The sequence below is a fragment of the Anomalospiza imberbis genome, chromosome 21 (assembly GCF_031753505.1).
Source record: "Anomalospiza imberbis isolate Cuckoo-Finch-1a 21T00152 chromosome 21, ASM3175350v1, whole genome shotgun sequence".
NCBI lineage: Eukaryota > Metazoa > Chordata > Aves > Passeriformes > Viduidae > Anomalospiza > Anomalospiza imberbis.
Window position 1 is genome coordinate 10,073,421 of NC_089701.1, and position 18,073 is coordinate 10,091,493.

Sequence of the window (18,073 nt, forward strand, 5' to 3'; positions counted from 1 at the left end):
AGAGCTGTGCTGGGATCATGTGCTGGCTGTGGGGACACTGTGGAAGGGGATGGATGGTTTTGTGCAGTGAGCAGGAGCAGCCCATGAGGTTGGATCAGTGCTGGTTTGACACCCAGTGTACTGTCCTCTCCCAGCTGGCAATTTTCCAGGAATGTGGAGTCCTGAGTGCATCTGCCTCAAAAAGGGAAGACAAGGGAGCTGCAGGGTGGCGAAGGCAGCAGCAAAGACCACGCTGTGGATGTTGATGGTGCTCTGGCTCAGATTTGGGCTCCAACAGGATCCTTGGATGTGAGCAGAGAAGGGGTGGTGTACCTAAAATACCCTGGAAGGAGGAGAAATCTTTCTTGGGCCTCAGATTGGAAAAGGATTTGCTAAAGTGCCAGTCTGCCTCTGTTGGGTTCCTAATTGGAGTTTTCCAGGGAGAGGCTCAGCTGTGCCTGCTGCAGAGGTGGTGTCAGGGACAGCAGCACCTCAGCTGGGCCCCGGGGAAGAGGGGCTGCAGTGTTCCCACTGCTGGAAAGTGCTGTGGTTTGTGTGTCTGCCCTATATGCCAGGCTGTGCTAATCCCAGAAATCTGCCCTCAGGATTGCCCCGAAATAGCCCAAACCCTCCTTCTTGCAATCCTCTTACCATCTGGGAAGCCAGATAATTTTTCCCAGCCTGATTTAGTTTCTTTAGTTCCAAAGGCAGCTTTGTGGGTTTTCTGTGTGCATATGTTACCCTTTTGCCTGGAATAACTGTCTAAGCACGTGTTTGGATTTGAATATCCAACCAAAGGCAGACCCTAGTGCTGGCAGACTGAAATTTGTGATGGAGAACGGTGTTAAATTTTAAAAGAAAGTCATTAACTCCCAGGCCAACCAGCTGAATGGGCAGTTTGCTGGAGACTGCAACAAAACTGCAGGTTAAGGTCAGTCCCAGGGTTGGAATGTGAGGAGGGAAGTTAGGAGGAGTTGAGTCCTTGCTGTTGGGAGCCAGGAAAGAACGGGGCTGTTGCAGGGCCACCATCTCTTCCCAGCTTACAATTTAATTTCTACCTTCCCAGACTGGAACTCTGCTCCCTTGGGACATTCCTATACTGGTTTGGATTTGGGTTTCCCCCCTCCCCTTTGCAGTGGTGCCACGACCAAAAGCTCGTGGCAGCTAAATCTCAACTTGGCCATTGCTGGAGAGGATCTGACCCTGCGTGGGAGCCATGGAGCAGCGGGGAGAGCCGGGGCTCACGCGTGAGTGCTCGGGTGATTTCCCCACTGCCTCTGCAGCACTGCTCATTCCCCTGCAGGGAGGAGGGGTGGATGGGTGGATGGATGATGGCTCTGTGGGTGGCTGGTCACGGGAGCCAGATCCTGGTGGCTGGAGGAGATGAGGGTCTGCACCTCCCTCATACCTGTTGTGGGGGGCTGGAGATGCCCAGTTCCATGTGGGATCATGTTTGGTCTCAGGGCTCTCTGTGCTGCAGGATAGAGTGGATCTGAATCTCCTGGGTTTGTGTGTTAGGAGTGATTTCTGCAGCCAGCGAGCCTCAAACCCTCTGGGAGATGGGTGGGGAGAGTTCTGTGGCCTGGGAGCCCTAAAGAGACTCTTTACTATAATTTATTTATTGTTATTTTGAAAGCCCTGTCCCCTGGGACTCTTTCACCCAAAACTGTGAGACTGCCTGCTTTAGCTGGAGAGACAGAGCATTCATTACTGTCCTGTTTGCCTCTTGAAAGCCTTTTGCAATGAGAGAAAGAGAGGAGGCTTTGTGTGAGCCTGGGGAGCTCCTGGGAGACAGGGGGAGTGTAAACACCTCTGTGTGCTGGGAGAGCTGCGGGTGCTGCTGAGAGGAGCCACACAAATCATGGTGCTGGGGCTGCCAGGGTGCTGTGCTGTGACGGGGACCAGGACACGGCAAGGCTGGGCAGGTATAAACCCTGCTCCCATTCCAGAGGTTCAGGATGCCTGGGGTTGTGGAGGAAATTGTTTTCTGCTCGCTCAGGAGGCTGCTTGGTGTTGTCTGTGGGCTGAGCTGTGCAGTGAAAAAGGCAATCCCAGATTGGTTTGGTTTTTCCCATGGGCAAATAAATTTGCTGGGAAAAAGCTTTAATTTTGATGAGTGGCAGATGGAGATAACTGGGAATGTCAGCAAATGGATTCAGCTGAACAAATGAAGAGTTTATGATTATTCTGAAAGGAGGCACATTCAGAAGGGCCTTAGAAATGACCCTGGATCCCTGAGCATGGCCACACCACCTGTGTGCTGGTTCCTGCCTGTCCAGGACAGAGCTTTGGCATCATTTGCCTGTGTCTGTGGGGCTCTGGCATCAGCAGAGCTTCTGGGGCATGTGGCAGGGTTGTTCTTCAGCCCTCCTGTCCAGAAGGTGACAGCAGCACTGACTGTGACCCCAGGCAGTCCAGGGCCTCTCCCTCTGCATTATAAACACATCCATGAGAGAAGGAGTTTGAGCCTTTGCGAGGTTTCTCTGCACACCCTAGGAATGGGATGATGAGGGGTCCCCACACCCTCCCCGTGGGCAAGACAGGAGAGCTCTTGGAATATTCTGTAACATAAATACACTTCAGTTCCTCTCCCAGCGCTCACATTGAGGATGGGATGAAAATGAGGGTGGGATTAAAGGGTTCATCCCCACCCCAGCTCTTTATCCTGGGCTCTCTTGCCTTTCAGCAAGATGTGGTAGAGGATGTGACATCTCCAGTGTCAGCCTGTTGTATTTTGGAGGAGCTCTGATGTTGGTGAGCTCTGCTGGAGCTCGGGGCTTTGCTCTTGGGGAGAGCCAGAGCTGCTCCCCTGGCTGTGCCCCTGTGTCTGCAGGGAGAGCGTGGAGCAGGCCATGGGGATGTGTTTTGGAATGCCAGGGTGCAAATGTCAACTTGGGCAGCTGGGACAGGCCACTGTGGGATGTTGTAGCATTGGCTGTGTGCCTGGCCAGTTGGCTCCTGGCTGGAGGAAGAATCCTGGCTGGGATTGCTCCTGCCTGCTGGCGAAGGACCCCCTCCCTCTCTGTGTTCCCCTCCTTGTGCTTCTGGGTTTTGATAACTGCATTAATCCCTTCCTCAAGGACCTGCAAAGCAGCTGTGCCAGATGTGGGAAGCAGGTTCTTGTTCTGGGCAGAGCTGCTGGAGCAGCCTTTCCCCTCCTGTGTCCACCACATTCCACCAGACCTCGCCCTGGGCTTGCTGCTTCAAGTCCTTGGTGGGGAGGCAGGAGCCAGCATATGTGGCTTCCCTGTGGGCTACTGGATCCTGAAGATCCCAGAGGCTGCAGGGCAACTCTGGGAGTTTTGGGGCCACCAGGCAGACAGGAGAATTTAGGTGGTGGCCCAGACTTGCAGGGATCAGTGTCCCCAGGCTGCACCTTCTGCTCGCCTCCCACACCTCTGACACTGCCGGCTGGGAAAGGGGATCCAGCTTCCCCTAGGCTCCAAGGCAGCCGTGCTGTGAGAAAAGGCAGATATGCTGGGGCTGCTGAGGAGCTCCTGGTGCTGTCTCACAGGTGCTTCTGCTTGCTGCCACGTCCTGCCCTGCTGTGCATCCCCCTGTGATGAGGGCAGCAAAGGCCACTGCTGTGCTGGACAAACATGCAGCAATTACAGAATAAATCACATCTTTGTTCCTCACCCCACCCTGAGCCCTGGATCCCCGTGGCTGGAGACACAGGAGGGGATGGGGAGCTGCAGGAGTGCTGAGCAGCCCAGCTGTGCCCGCAGATGTGCCTGGTACCTCTGCCCTTGGGCTGTGTGTGCAGGGAGCTCCAGCAACACAGCATCCATGGGCATGGATCTGCGTGCTTCCCAGAGCTGGAAAGGGACTCTCACAGCCCAAGTGGACTCAGCTCTGGGCCTTTTCCACCCCACTGGTCCCTGAAATGCACATTGCCCTGCTCCCATCCTGGCTGGTGCCTCACTGCTGTGCTGTGGGAAGGAGGGAAAAGGAGGCACCTGGCCCATTTCCACCAGGAAAGCAGGAGCTTGGCCTGGGAGCTGGCAGCAGAAACCCTGCCAGACCTTCCCCAGCTCTGAACACCCCCCAAGGCACCAGGCCCTGGGCAGTGCTGGCTGGCTCTGGGCTGGGAGCCTCCCAAGGCCCCTGCAGGGTGCCAAGGTCAGGCTGACACCGCAGGCACAGGCAGCCCCAGCAGAGCTGTGCTCTTTGTCCAGAGGCTGCTGGGGTGCTTTTTGTCTCCACAGTGTCCAAAGGGGCTTGGATTTATGGCAGTGGTACAATAGGTGTCTGTGGCAGTGATGGATTGGGCTGTGCAGAGCATTCCTTCCTCCTTCCCTCCCTTGTTTGCTCTGTGTCCCTCCTGTTGCTTTTCCTTCAATTTCAGGCAGTTTTGCTGGTGGAAGTTCAGCTGAATCAAACCAGTGCCCCTGCCAGACCTTGGGGGAAAATGCGGCTTTTCTAGTGAGCAAGCAGCCTTTCCCAGCTGCTGCCTCTGTCTAGGGGCTGTGAAGGTGGAGCTGGAGATATTTTGGGGTACCTGGAGGCACTGGCCAGTGTGTGGTAGGTGCTGTCCATCTGTCCATCCTGGTACACACTGGCACAGGGCTGAGGGACACATCCTGGCACCAAAACCCCAGGTGAGGCTCTTTTGCCTTTACAGCTGCTGTGAGTGTGGCTCCAGCAGGGCTGAGGGACACTGCTCTGCCCCACTGCCCTTTGAGGGAGTTAATCTGGGGCTCCACAGCTGGCTCTGTGTTCAGGGAAGTGTAAAACACCTCTGCCTCACCAGTCCTACCCTGCTCATCTCTGTGGAAGAAGCCTGGGCAGATGATTCTGATCCTGCATAGTTACTGGGCTGTGCTGGCTCCTCTGCTCTGTGCTGGGCTGGGAGATATCTCCACCAAGGTTCCCAGTTCTGGGTCTGTGCACTTTTGTCTGTCTCAGCATCAGACCCTGCAGCAGGTTTGGATGGCTGTGAGTGAGGAGGGCCAGGCTGGGGCTGCTGTGGCTTTGTCAGGGTGCTGGACATGAGGAAAGCATCCAATTCCCCGTTTTGTGGAGCCTCCTCTGAGCCCCAGCACATCAGCAGGGGTGGGCTGGAGCTGGGCCTGAGCCGGAGTCTTGCAAGAGTGTCCAGCTCTGGGGCCATCCACACAAGGACAAGGAGCTGCTGGATGAGTCCAGAGGAGGCCACAGAGATTCTCCAAGGGCTGGAGCCCTCTGCTCTGGAGCCAGGCTGGCAGAGCTGGGGGTGCTCACCTGGAGAGGAGAAGCTCCAGGGAGAGCTCAGAGCCCTTCCAGGGCCTGAAGGGGCTCCAGGAGAGCTGGAGAGGGACTGGGGACAAGGGATGGAGGGACAGGACACAGGGAATGGCTTCCACTGCCAGAGGGCGGGGATGGATGGGATATTGGGAATTAGGAATTGTTCCCTGGGAGGGTGGGCAGGCCCTGGCACAGGGTGTCCAGAGCAGCTGTGGCTGCCCCTGGATCCCTGGAACTGTCCCAGGCCAGGCTGGATGGGGCTCGGAACAACCTGGGATAATTGAAGCAGGCATGGAACTGCTTGGTCTTTAAGGTCTCTTCCAACCCAGACCATTCTGTGATTCTAAGCCTGTCCTGAACACCCAGTTCAGGGCAGCATCTCCAGTGTCCTGGACAGCTGCTTACAGATTAATAAAGCCCTGACAGGACTGGTCATCTGTTTTAAATAAAACAAAACTGTGCTGAGCAGAGCCTCTGGGATGTACTTGGTGTGTGGGATGGGAAAGGCCACGGCCAAGGCTGCAGCTGGGGTTCCTACCAGGAGTGACTCCCTCTGAATGTGGCTCTGTCTCCTCTGTGACACTGCATCGAGTGAATTGCCATCGTTCTTCTCCTCTGTGCTCACAGGGAAGGCTGGGGGACGATGGACACAAACCCCTGTGGCAGATAAAACTGAGGGTGCAGCAGAGCCTGTGACCTCCCCGCTGTCCCTGCTCCCTCTCCTGCCTTGTCCTGCTCTCATCTCCTCTTTTCCCTGGCAGGGCCAGGGCAGAGTCCCACGGTGCTGGAGCATCTGCCAGCAGTGACCAGGCGGCCACACCGGGCTGGACAGTGCCCGCTGCGGGGAGCCTCGGGGAGCAGGAGGAGGATCAGCCGTGCCCGAGTGAAAGGGAAAGGTGAGTGAGGGGTGTGGGAGGGGCTCTGGGCCAGCGGGGCTCAGCCCTGGCCAGGGCTGTGTGGAGGGGCCACCACGGGATGTGACATCTCCAGTGTCAGCCTGTTGTATTTTGGAGGAGCTCTGATGTTGGTGAGCTCTGCTGGAGCTCGGGGCTTTGCTCTTGGGGAGAGCCAGAGCTGCTCCCCTGGCTGTGCCCCTGTGTCTGCAGGGAGAGCGTGGAGCAGGCCATGGGGATGTGTTTTGGAATGCCAGGGTGCAAATGTCAACTTGGGCAGCTGGGACAGGCCACTGTGGGATGTTGTAGCATTGGCTGTGTGCCTGGCCAGTTGGCTCCTGGCTGGAGGAAGAATCCTGGCTGGGATTGCTCCTGCCTGCTGGCAAAGGACCCCTTCCCTCTCTGTGTTCCCCTCCTTGTGCTTCTGGGTTTTGATAACTGCATTAATCCCTTCCTCAAGGACCTGCAAAGCAGCTGTGCCAGATGTGGGAAGCAGGTTCTTGTTCTGGGCAGAGCTGCTGGAGCAGCCTTTCCCCTCCTGTGTCCTGGGCAGGGGTGGGGGTGTGTGTCCAGCAGCCTGGGCTGCACGGGGAGATCTCGTTCTTTTTCATCTTGGAGAGATCTGGAACAGCCCAGCCTTTGGGGAGAGTGTTTTCCCTCAAGAACCATCTCCATCCACACCCTCTGGAGCTGGTGCTCAGCCCTGGTGCTTCCCAGTGAGCTGTGGTACAGCACCCAGAGCTGGTGGGTGCACTCCCAACTCCTGGATGATGGAATGGGCTGCTCTGGACTCTTGCAGGGTGACCCCATAAGTCTGGGGGGGCTGCGTGCCTCTTTCCTTGTCACAAGAGAACCAAACAGGCCACCCATGCCCTGCCACCCCCCGTTCCGGCTCACCCTCCCGGACCAGTTCTGCCTGCAGTAATGTCCCCAGGGTGCTGAACCTGCTCCTGCCCCGCGCTGCTGCGGCGGGACAGCTTGAGGATTGCCAGCAAACCCGCACTGCTGGCCGCAGGGAGGGTTTTCTCTTTCTCCTGCATCTCATTCCTGGGGCACCATCGGCAGGGTGGCCACGGCTCTGGGGTCTGCGGGGGCGGGCAGGCACTGTCCCCATCCAGGCACTGACCCACCGTGGCCCTGTCCCCACCGTGGCACTGTCCCCACCTTGGCACTGACCCACCGTGGCACTGTCCCCACCCTGGCCCTGTCCCCACCGTGGCACTGTCCCCACCCTGGCCCTGTCCCCACCGTGGCACTGTCCACACCCTGGCCCTGTCCCCACCGTGGCCCTGTCCCCACCCTGGCCCTGTCCCCACCCTGGCCCTGTCCCCACCGTGGCACTGTCCCCACCGTGGCACTGTCCCCACCGTGGCCCTGTCCCCATCCAGGCACTGACCCACCATGGCACTGTCCCCATCCAGGCCCTGTCCCCACCCTGGCCCTGTCCCCACCGTGGCACTGCCGCATCCAGGCACTGTCCCCACCGTGGCGCTGTCCCCATCCAGGCGCTGTCCCCACCGTGGCCCTGTCCCCATCCAGGCCCTGTCCCCACCGTGGCACTATCCCCACCGTGGCCCTGTCCCCACCGTGGCACTGTCCCCACCGTGGCCCTGTCCCCACCGTGGCACTGTCCCCACCGTGGCCCTGTCCCCATCCAAGCACTGTCCCCATCCAGGCACTGTCCCCATCCAGGCCCTGTCCCCACCGTGGCACTGTCCCCATCCAGGCACTCTCCCCACCGTGGCACTGTCCCCACCGTGGCCCTGTCCCCACCGTGGCACTGTCCCCACCGTGGCCCTGTCCCCACCGTGGCACTGTCCCCATCCAGGCCCTGTCCCCACCGTGGCCCTGTCCCCATCCAGGCCCTGTCCCCACCGTGGCACTGTCCCCATCCAGGCACTGTCCCCATCCAGGCCCTGTCCCCCCCGTGGCCGTGTCCCCGCCCTGGCCGTGTCCCCGCCCTGGCAGGTGCGGTCCCCGTTCAAGCCGCGGGGCCGATGGGAGCCGCTGCATTCAAACTGCGGCGGTTGTTCCGTGTCCCATGGAAACCCCGCTCCCTCGGGCTCGGCAGGCACGGCTCCAATTACTGCAGCTCCTAATTAGAGGTGCCGTGCCATGGAGGCTGGCAATGTGCACAGGGTCTCGCTCTGCTCCCGCCGGGCCGGTCCCCTCCTGGGAGCGTCCTTCTGCCTCAGCACGTTCGGTAAGCGCGGACCCCGGCTCGGGGAGCCCGGGGGATGCCACCCGGGCCGGGGTGCCGTGGGAAGAGGCTGGGGAGCTGCTGCTCGAAGGAATCGGGGCCGGGCAGCAGCTTCTGCCTCGCTGATAATGCCTGGAGCCAGGAGCGCCCTGAGCGCGGCGTGGGAAGCGCTCTCCAGGTGTCCCACGCCCAGCTCGTTCTGCCCCCTGGATGGACACGAGCTGGGGTGGGGCTGGCTGGAGCTGTGCCCCCGTTAGGGCTGAGCCCTGGTTTCCTTTTGTCTCCTCGAGGGTCTCTCTGTGGCTGCCTCAGGTGAGCAGAGTGGGTTTTGGTGGCCCCTGGCAGCGCTGGCTCTGCGGGTGGAGCTGGCCCGGCCCTGGCTCGGCTGCGAGCCCCGAGGGAATTTGGATGTCTTGTGGATGTCCTGGCCGCTGGTAGTGTGTGATGGCTGGGCAGCAGTGTCACACACAGGGCAGCTGGGTGCCCCTTCTGGGTGCTGCTTTCAAAGCAGCAGTTTTGTTTTCTTTCAAAGCTCCTCTTGCTCTTGTAAGCAGAGCAGGTGACCATGCAGTGAGCTCCTTCCTAGGGATGTTGACCATTCCCAGGAATGCTGTTCCTTCCCCTTTTGGCCTTCTGGATGCCAAACTGCTGAGGACAGCCTGGAAGCTGAAATCCTTCTGTCTTTGTAGGATATAGGCCAAACAATGTGGGTTCTGTGGTGCCTCCTGGCTCTGTAATGAAGTCCAGGCCAAACATCATCTCTGCAGCCACAGCTCCCCTCATGGGCTGAGCACCACTGGTGAGATATGGAGTTGTGTTCTGAGCTGCAGAGCCTGGCAGGACAGGACCAGCACTGCTCTCTCACTGAGGGTGACTAGGAGAGAGTCTCCCAAAGGGCTGGTGCCAGGGCAGAGGTTGTAGATGGTGATTTTGGGGCACCTTGTGCCCATGGAAACCTCCCACCCAGGCAGGATCTGACACTGTGTCCTCTGGCAGAAATCACCACTGGCATTTGATAGATGGTTCTTGGCTGTCCCAGCCGGGGCCAACACTGTGTTTTTCCTACAATAAAGCAGAAAATCATTTAAGAAGAATGCAAAATTTTCCATTTTCCAATTTCCATTTGTCAGAGACCATCAGTAAGGAACAGGTTTCCCTGCTAGGACTGCTTCCATAGAAGGTTGCCCTGTCCCCTCCCTTAGCCTGGCAAACTTCTCTCATGGGTGGGAACCTGTTTGATTACCATCTTGTGTTGTTCATGCCCATTTTCCCCTGTTCTCCTTGTGCCAGCTTTGTTCCTTGGCATGAGTTGCCTCTCCTGGCCCTGTGGGTCCAGATGGATGGGGCTGGGAGCTCTCTGTGTTGCATCCCTGCAAGCCTGGCTGAGTCCAGCTCTATGATGGGATGTTCACCCAGGAGCTGCATGTGGGCTCTCCCTCTGCCCTTCTTCTGCACTTATTTTCATTTATATTAACCTTTATTTAACAGAGAGGACCTGGACAAGCTGTGTCAGAGCCTTTCTGCTGTTTCCCTCAGTTCTTGTTAGGGATGTATCAGGAGATAAATCCGGGGAAAAGGTTTCTCTGACTCTCTGCACTTGGATTGAGGTGGGAATGCAGCCCATGAATCTGCCTTGACAGGGATTGCGTTCCTGTCCACCCAGGTGTGGCACCAGGTCACTGCTCTGCTCATCTGACAAAGTGCCCTAGCTCTGTCTGAGCACAGACCTTGGCACAGCACATCCCTCCCACAAGCTTTGGCTGGATCATTCTTCCCAGAGCATCTTCCCTCTCAGATCCTGGTCCTACACAAGCCAGTGAGTGCCTCCCAGGCATGAGCAGGGGTCACACGGGGGCTGGGGTGTGCTGGGGGTTGTGATTTGTCCCTTCATGTGCTTGGGAGACACTCAGGAGCAAATGCATTAAGAGGGAAACGTCCTCTGTTCCCCACAGAGAGGAGAGCACCTCAACTCCCAAACCCTGCTATGGCCAATTTGCTTCTCCCCAGAAAGGCAGAGCTGCCCCTCTTCTCCCTGCTCTCCTCTCCTTGCTGCTGGGGCAGCCTGTGCCAGGGGCCCTGTCCCCACAGCAGTGACACACACGGGGCAGGGGCCGGGGTGACCCCACCGTGCAAAGCCTTGGCCCCTGAGCTGCCCAGGAGCAGCCCCAGCCATCCTCAGGGCAGGACAGTCCCCAAAGGGGCATTCCCCCAAATTACCCAGCACAAAACCTTCCCCTCTCCTGCCCCTCTCCCTTCATCCCCCCTGACTCCTCCTCATGCTTGGCTACACCGGGACGGTTTCCTTTCACGTTGTAACATCTGTTGTGTGCTAGCAGCGGAGCAGGCAGCGGCTGTGGGGCTGGGGCGTGGCTCTCTGCGGTCTCTGGGCTCGGTGGGGGGATGAAAACAAGCTTTGCCCACCGTGGGAGAAGGTGCCAGGGGAGTTGCCTGCTCCCTTTCCCAGTATGGATGGGCAGCGTGAGACTGGAGTTGGTGTGGATGTTGGAGATGCGTGGGGAGGCTGTTAGAGGAGGGATCCTGGCACAAGGGATGTCATTCCCTTTGGCAGGGGCACAGAGTGGCAGCGATTGGGGGTGCACAGAGGGGCTCCCACAGCCCCAGAGATCTGCAGATGGCAGAGGGGTTCCAGCCTTGTGCCCAAAGCCTGGAGTGGGAGGGTGACACTGGGGGACAGTGTTCTCTCTGTTGCAAACCAGTGTTAGATCTGTCCTGACTCACCCACCCAGCTCCTGCCTTTGCTCTCTCACCTTCCACTTGTACAAATGCACACAGACACCATTTCCACGTGTCCATGCACACGTGAGCTGCTCAGAGGTTGGACCTTTTTTTTTTTTTTTTTGAGTGAAAAATGTGTTGTCTGAATTGTTTCAGGTTAAACAATCCCATCAGATATCCCCTCCCAAGCAAGCCCAAGCCCTTGGGCGTTTCTTTGGCAAAATGAAATGTTGAGTTTTAACTTGCAAGATGTTTATGTGCCTCTACATTATGTTCACTTGCCTGTAGATGATGTTTACTCACTAGTTTGTTGTGTTTTGTAAACTGGGGAAGAAGTGAAAATGGGATCTTTTGCTTTAGGGAAACTAAGGGAAACATTGTAGCAGTGATGGTTTCAGTTCTTGGATTCTCCAGGGGTGTTGGGAAATGTTTAGTTTTGGGTCGATCCAGAACATGATTAGAGAACCTTCATTGCCATTAAAATCTGCACATCCTATTGAGGCTGGCAGCCCAGCTCCCAGGGAACCTTTGGGGAGGACACCCAGAGGGGAAGCAGCTCACCCTGCACCCCATAACCATCACACCCCGACCCCGACAAACACCATGGGCTGAGTCTTCGTGTCAGCCTGAGCCTTGTGGGGGTGTTTCTGGGCTGATGCAGAGCTGCCAGTGCATGGAAAAGCGAGGGAATGGGTGTGAGCAGGCTGGCAGAGCAGTGGTGCTGCCCTGGGTGCTGTGCCCTCACCCAGCAGGGCACAGCTTGGCTCTCCCAGCACCAACCTCCTGCACAGGGCTGGCACCAGGGGGGTTTCAGTGCTGGCAGCGCTGACCTCCAGCCTGAACCTCTGTGAGCTGGGATGTTTCCCTCAGCTCCCTGCCTGGGGGGGAAGGCAGGATGTGTCTGGCCCTGTGTGACTCTTGCAGCTGTGGGGTGGCTGGGTCCTTCAGCCTGTCCTTCAGCCTGTCCTCTCCTGTCCCCTCCTGTCCCCAGGCCAGCTGAAGCTGTCCATCGAGGTGCGGGGCCGGACGCTGGTGCTGCACGGTGAGTGTGTCCCTGGGACATCCCAAACTGGCCCCAGAGCCACAGTGGGCTGGTGGTGGGGACAGCACTTGCATGCCATTCCTTCCTGTTCCTGTTGGGAGCAGCCCTATTGTGCAGTGGCACAACTGAGAGCTCTTTGATTAAGAGACCAAACTGAAATTTCCAGAGACCTTCATGTGTTTGCACCCATGTGTATAAATTACTTTTCTTTTATTCCACACAAAGAGAAAATAGGCAAATACAATTTGGAAAGGAAAGTCTGAAATGCTTTGTCTCTGCCAAAACCCTTTTGCCATATTTGCCAGGATTTCCAAACTGTTCTGTTACCTCCAAATGCTGCAGTTTTTAACACCAGCAATATTTCTTCAATGAAAGTGTTTTGATGGTGATTATCAGAGAGGCCAATGGGAGGGTCAGAATGATCTCCTTTTTTTTCGGGAAACACCTGTCTGAGGGTCTGGCACAGCTTTACCCTCCACCTCGAGCAGCCCCAGCATGAGCTGGGTGTGAGTGATGGGGTTTTATTCTGGTGGTGACTCCAAAAGAGGGTCTGGGAAGAGGGAAATGGTCCAGCAAGGGGGCAAAGGAGGCTCAGGGTCTGGGGCTGCACATGGTGCATGCTCAGGGTACTCAGCATGGGCAGGAGGAGGCTGTTGGGTGATATGGGTGACCCATCTGACTTTGATTCTCCATCCCAACACCTTTAACCCTAGAGCAGGTGTGGATGGAGAAGGAGGCCCTTGGTGCACGCCATCCTGGAGGAACCCTACAAACCACTTCCCACTTCCTGAAGCACCAGAGGGCTTGCAGAGCCCCTTTCCCCCTGTGCCCTGGGCTTTCCATGGGCTGGGTGTGTTTGTTAAGAGCACAATCTGCTGGCATAGAGGCAGAGCCACTGCTGCCCTGCTGGGCTCATGGGGAGGGAGCTTGGCTTTGTTCTGAGAGCCCATCCTGTGCTCTGCAGGCTCTGCTGTGCGTCCTGGCACATCCTGGCACATCCCTGGCACATCCTGGCACATCCCTTGCCCCAGGCAGCCACAGGGTCCCAGCAGCGGGGCTGAGCAGAGAGGGGCAGTGTGAGGGCAGTGTCAGGGCAGTGTGGGGCAGTGTCACTGCAGTGTCAGGGCAGTGTCAGTGTCAGGGCAGTGTCAGGGCAGTGTCAGTGTTGGGGCAGTGTCACCGCAGTGTCGGGGCAGTGTCAGTGTCAGGGCAGTGTCAGGGCAGTGTCAGTGTCAGGGCAGTGTTGGGGCAGTGTCAGTGTTGGGGCAGTGTCACCGCAGTGTCGGGGCAGTGTCAGTGTCAGGGCAGTGTCACTGCAGTGTTGGGGCAGTGTCACTGCAGTGTCAGGGCAGTGTCAGTGTCACTGCAGTGTTGGGGCAGTGTCACTGCAGTGTCAGGGCAGTGTCAGGGCAGTGTCACTGCAGTGTCAGGGCAGTGTCAGTGTCACTGCAGTGTCGGGCCAGTGTCAGTGTCACTGCAGTGTCAGGGCAGTGTCACTGCAGTGTTGGGGCAGTGACCAGGCAGTGCCAGGATGGGCCATTGATGTTTAACTGGAGCATCCGTTTGGCTCCAGGGGAGGGAGAGCAGGGCTGGGGGAAGTTGGGCAGAGGGAATGCAGTTTTTGCCACCCGGATGCTGAACTGCTCTGCCACCGACCTCAGTCCAGGCTGCACTTATAGCACGGGAAAAGGGAAAGTACCATTAACCCCTGCCCCTGTCTGAGGGGGTTCTCCCCCACAAGGAGGGATCAGCCTGTGGAGCAGAGCACTGTGGGGTACAAGATGCCTTCCCTGCTGCTTTGGGATGTGACCATTTCATTTCCTTTCCAGTCATGGAAGCAAAAGGTCTGATGGGAGCAGAGTGCCGTGTGTGTGACTCCTATGTGAAGGTGGGTTCTCCTGGGGCTTTGCTCAGGGAGCTTTGTGCTTTTTGGGGAGAATTTTGTGGTTGGCTCCTCCAAGCTTGCTCTTCACTGTTTTTCCCTTCCCCTTCCTTCTCCATCCTGCTCTGTAAGAGCATCCCCAGCATGCAGGAGCTGGCTGGGCTCTTGCCCAGTGCTGGACAGCTCATGGGTTTTGTTGGCAGTGTCTGGATGAAGTAAAAAAGGAGAGGACAGGACCCTGCTGGGGGCTGTGTCAACCATTCCTTGCAAGAACATCCCAGTGGGTGCCCAAAGCCTGGTGGGGTGTTTGCTGGCACAAACAGGGTGGGTCTCCTGCTGGGATGTGCACAGTGCTCCCCTGAGAGGGGGTGCGAGTCAGACCCCAGCCAGCCACACTTGTGTACATCACTCCTGATTTTTCTGCTCTTTTCCCTGCCTCCCCTGCCCCAAGCAGTTACCTGAGAGGCAGAACAGTGGAGTGATCCCAACCACCCATTATCACGGGCTCAGCAGGATCTTTGAGCTCAGCTCTCCGTACAAGTGCCTGTGCCAGTGTCCTGCCATGGCAGCTGGGGCTGGTGTGTGCTCTGGGGATGTTTACATGCTGCTTGTTTTCCTCCCAAAGATGTCCATTGTGCCAGATGCTGACTGGAAGTGCAGGCAAAAGACGAAGACAGTGCCAGACAGCAAAAATCCTGTGTTCCATGAGCATTTTGTGTTGTGAGTATGGCAGGGCAGAGGCAGCTCTGGGCCATCCCTCAACGCTGTGTCACACAGAGCAGCGGGAACCCCGTGCCACGGTCCCAGGGCTCCCTCCCCACACCACAACCCCGCGTTTGCTTTTGCTTTGTGATCTCTAATAAACACGCAGCACGCCTGAGCAGCTCTCCTGCTGAGATGAGGAGTGACAGCCATTATTCTGCTGGTTTTTGTAGCTGAAGTGCCTTGAACTTTTGGGCAGAGCTCTGCAGAGCTGTCAGCACACACAGCATGGCAGTGCTGCTCCTGCATGCTCAGACTGTCTTGCTGGGCAGGAGTTGGACAAACACACTCCATTTCCTGGCACCTGCAGTAGTGTGACTGAGGAAGGTAAAAGGGTTTCCTGCAGTTCCAGCATGTCTCTGCATGGGAAAGGAGCTGCATGACTTAGTGTTTGAGTAGAGCTTGTCACTGCTGGTGATGGAGGCTGTGCCAGCCCTCTGACCCATGCAGTGTTGGATTTGGCACAGGGTGGTGGCTGCAGAGCATGAACTGTGTCTTGTTCCTTGCATTTACCCTTTGGTGTTGGATGTGTCTTTCTGCAAGATTATTTCCCCCCTGAAACCACATGAGTGGTGTCCCCACACCTGCCCAGGAGAGGTCACATCCCCTTGCAGGTGTCTGTCAGGAATGAGCAGATTGCTCTTTGGGGAGGTGCTGCAGTGCTCTGTGCAGAGACTGCAGGGGAAGACCTGGCTGTGAGAAGGCTGAGGAGTCTGTGGCTGTGAGGGCAGCCCTTGCTGAATGCTCTGGGGAGGCTGATAGGCTGTGCCCTCTTGTTACAGCCCAGTGAAAGAGGAGGATGAGCAGAAGCGTCTCCTGGTCACAGTCTGGAACAGAGAGAAGAATTCCAGGTAAGGGGCTGCCAGCTGTCATAGGATCCTTTTCAGGTCTGTTCAGGGCTGTTGTGGTAGAGGACCTGCCCCCTGCTCTGGTCACCCCATGTGAGCTCTTCCAGGGCCCTGAGCCCCAGGGCTGGCCCTGACCTCAGGGCTGCTCTGCTCAAGGGCTTGGGCCAGGGATGTCCCAGCTGGGGTCACACTCATAGGCAGCCAGTGCTGGTGAGCATCATGGGCAGCAAACCCTGCCCTTGGCACTCTGTTGCCATCAGTGCTGCTTGGTAGCCACCAGCTGGGCCAGCATTTAAATCCCTGTGGCCACTCATGCATGCATTGTTGGCCAAAGCCAGGTGGGGCTGGAGTGGGCTGGGACCTCCTCTCCCTCTGGGGACAATTCAGTGAGGGCACCAAGGGGCCTGGCACCTTGCAGGTTGTGCTGCCAGCCCAGGAAAGTGCCACCTTGGCCAAGCTCTTGGCAGCATCAGGTGGGCTGGAGGTGACCAGGGGGCTTCAGCCCAGCTCCTCCTTGCCCTGCAGATGTGCTTACACCGTGTCTGCTCAAACCACGGGGCAGGGGCACATCCTGGGCACTGCCTGTCACCCAGCATGGGCAGGGATGGCTGGGGGCTCCCTGAACAGGGGTGCAAGGGGGGACCTGGTGCTCCAACAGGTGTGTGCTGACAGTCCCTGAACTCTGGTTGTCCTGCAGGCAGAGCGAACTGATCGGCTGCATGAGCTTTGGTGTGAAGTCCCTCCTGTCCCTGGACAAGGTACCTCCGTGTCCCAGTGCAGGGTGGGGCTGGGGCGTGGCTCTCTGCGGTCTCTGGGCTCGGTGGGGGGATGAAAACAAGCTTTGCCCACCGTGGGAGAAGGTGCCAGGGGAGTTGCCTGCTCCCTTTCCCAGTATGGATGGGCAGCGTGAGACTGGAGTTGGTGTGGATGTTGGAGATGCGTGGGGAGGCTGTTAGAGGAGGGATCCTGGCACAAGGGATGTCATTCCCTTTGGCAGGGGCACAGAGTGGCAGCGATTGGGGGTGCACAGAGGTGTCCCCAGCACATGCTGCCTGCCCAGTTTGCAGGGTGGGGACACAGGACATGGGGCCAGCCTGGCATGGGTCACATCTGACACGTGGGCGAGGGGCTGTGATGGTGGGACACATGCAGGAGTCTGCCTGATTCCCAGCAGTGTGCTTATGGGCAGAGGGCAGACACAGAAGTTTTTCCGGCTGTTCTGCAGGAATTCTGTGCCAGAATCCCCGTCCCTGCTGCGGCGGGTTTGGTCACAGTGCTGCTGCCCCAGCCTGGCTGCTGCTCGTCAGTACAGCTGCCTCTGCCTCCCGCGGGCAGGGCTCCCCTGCCAACGGCTCCCAGCGACCACCAAAGCCTGGGAATGCTTCATCCCATGGGAATGCTTCATCCAGTGGCCAGCGGGGAGGGGTTCTGTCCCTGGGCAGCAGAATATCTCGGCAAGCTGGAGGGGTTTCATGGAAGTGTTAATACATCCCCCGAGCTCGCAGAATTACAGAATATCCTGAGCTGGAGGGGACCCACAGGGAGCATTAAGTCCAACTCCTGCACAGACAATCCCACCTGGTGCCCGAGAGTGTTGTCCAAATGCTCCTTGATTTTTAAATTTTTCTTGCCTGAGGTGTGGATGTTTTCTTCATAGCACGAGACTAAAAAGGAGCTGGTGGTGCTGGTGGCCTGAGAGGTGCGTGAGAGGTGGCTTAAGCATGGCCTCTTCTGAAATTTGGATAAGTGGGGTGCAGCTTTTTTAAAACAGTGTGGTGCTTGCAGAGCCTCAGCAAGGCTGAGATGAGGTCCTGTCCCCTGGCTGCTGCATGATACTGCTGGATATCCCTCTAAAAACCTGGAATCTTGGTGCTTCAGTGTTACTCATTCTCCCCTTGCAGGGAGGATGGAATTTTAGCTGTTGCTGAGAGGACTGTGGGCTGTGTGTGTGTGTGTGAGAGCAGGTCTGGGCACCTCTGTGGGCTGTAACTGGGGCAGCTCCTGCCCTGGCTGGGTGCAATGGGGCTGAGCAGCTGCCCAGCATGCACAGCTGCTTCCCTCCCCACAGGAGATCAGTGGCTGGTATTACCTCCTCGGGGAGGACCTGGGCAGGACCAAGCACCTGAAGGTGGCCATGAGGAGGCTGAAGCAGAACACAGGTGTGTCCCACCACGGGAATATCCCAGGGGGTGTTGGCAAGGCTTGGAAGAGGAGTCACTGCTGTGTCTGAGCCTGTGTGTGGAGCAGCCCCAGCCCCACCACACCCTGTGCCCTAAGGGCACTGCTTGGCCCTGTGGTGCTCAGTGGGCACTGGCATCCCAAAATCTTGTGGGATGGGGATTTTGGCTGGTTCAGCAGTCCCTGCTCTCCCCTTCAGCCTCACTTCTGTGGCTCTTTGGGGACCCTAAACCTGCAGCCCCATCTCTCCCTCTTGCTTGGTTTGTCCTCATGCTACCTCCTTCCTCTCAGACTTGGGGCTCGTTGCTGTGGCCACACTGGTCCGCC

General features: G+C 57.7%; 1 protein-coding gene across 2 annotated transcripts in view; it reads left to right on the forward strand.

The window, feature by feature from the left end:
• Positions 1-1,825: 1,825 nt before the first annotated feature.
• Positions 1,826-18,073, forward strand: part of RGS3 (regulator of G protein signaling 3) — a 78,546-nt gene continuing 62,298 nt past the window's right edge. Inside the window, exons 1-8 of one of the 2 annotated variants that reach the window (XM_068211587.1) lie at positions 1,826-1,904; positions 5,967-6,101; positions 12,026-12,076; positions 13,906-13,964; positions 14,584-14,678; positions 15,503-15,571; positions 16,266-16,326; positions 17,637-17,727. In XM_068211587.1, coding sequence (XP_068067688.1) covers positions 1,841-1,904; positions 5,967-6,101; positions 12,026-12,076; positions 13,906-13,964; positions 14,584-14,678; positions 15,503-15,571; positions 16,266-16,326; positions 17,637-17,727 — 625 coding nt within the window. In that variant the 5' untranslated portion in view covers positions 1,826-1,840. Of the gene's footprint in view, positions 1,905-5,966; positions 6,102-8,186; positions 8,302-12,025; positions 12,077-13,905; positions 13,965-14,583; positions 14,679-15,502; positions 15,572-16,265; positions 16,327-17,636; positions 17,728-18,073 lie in introns of those variants that run through there. The other variant, XM_068211588.1, reaches the window with a different exon arrangement.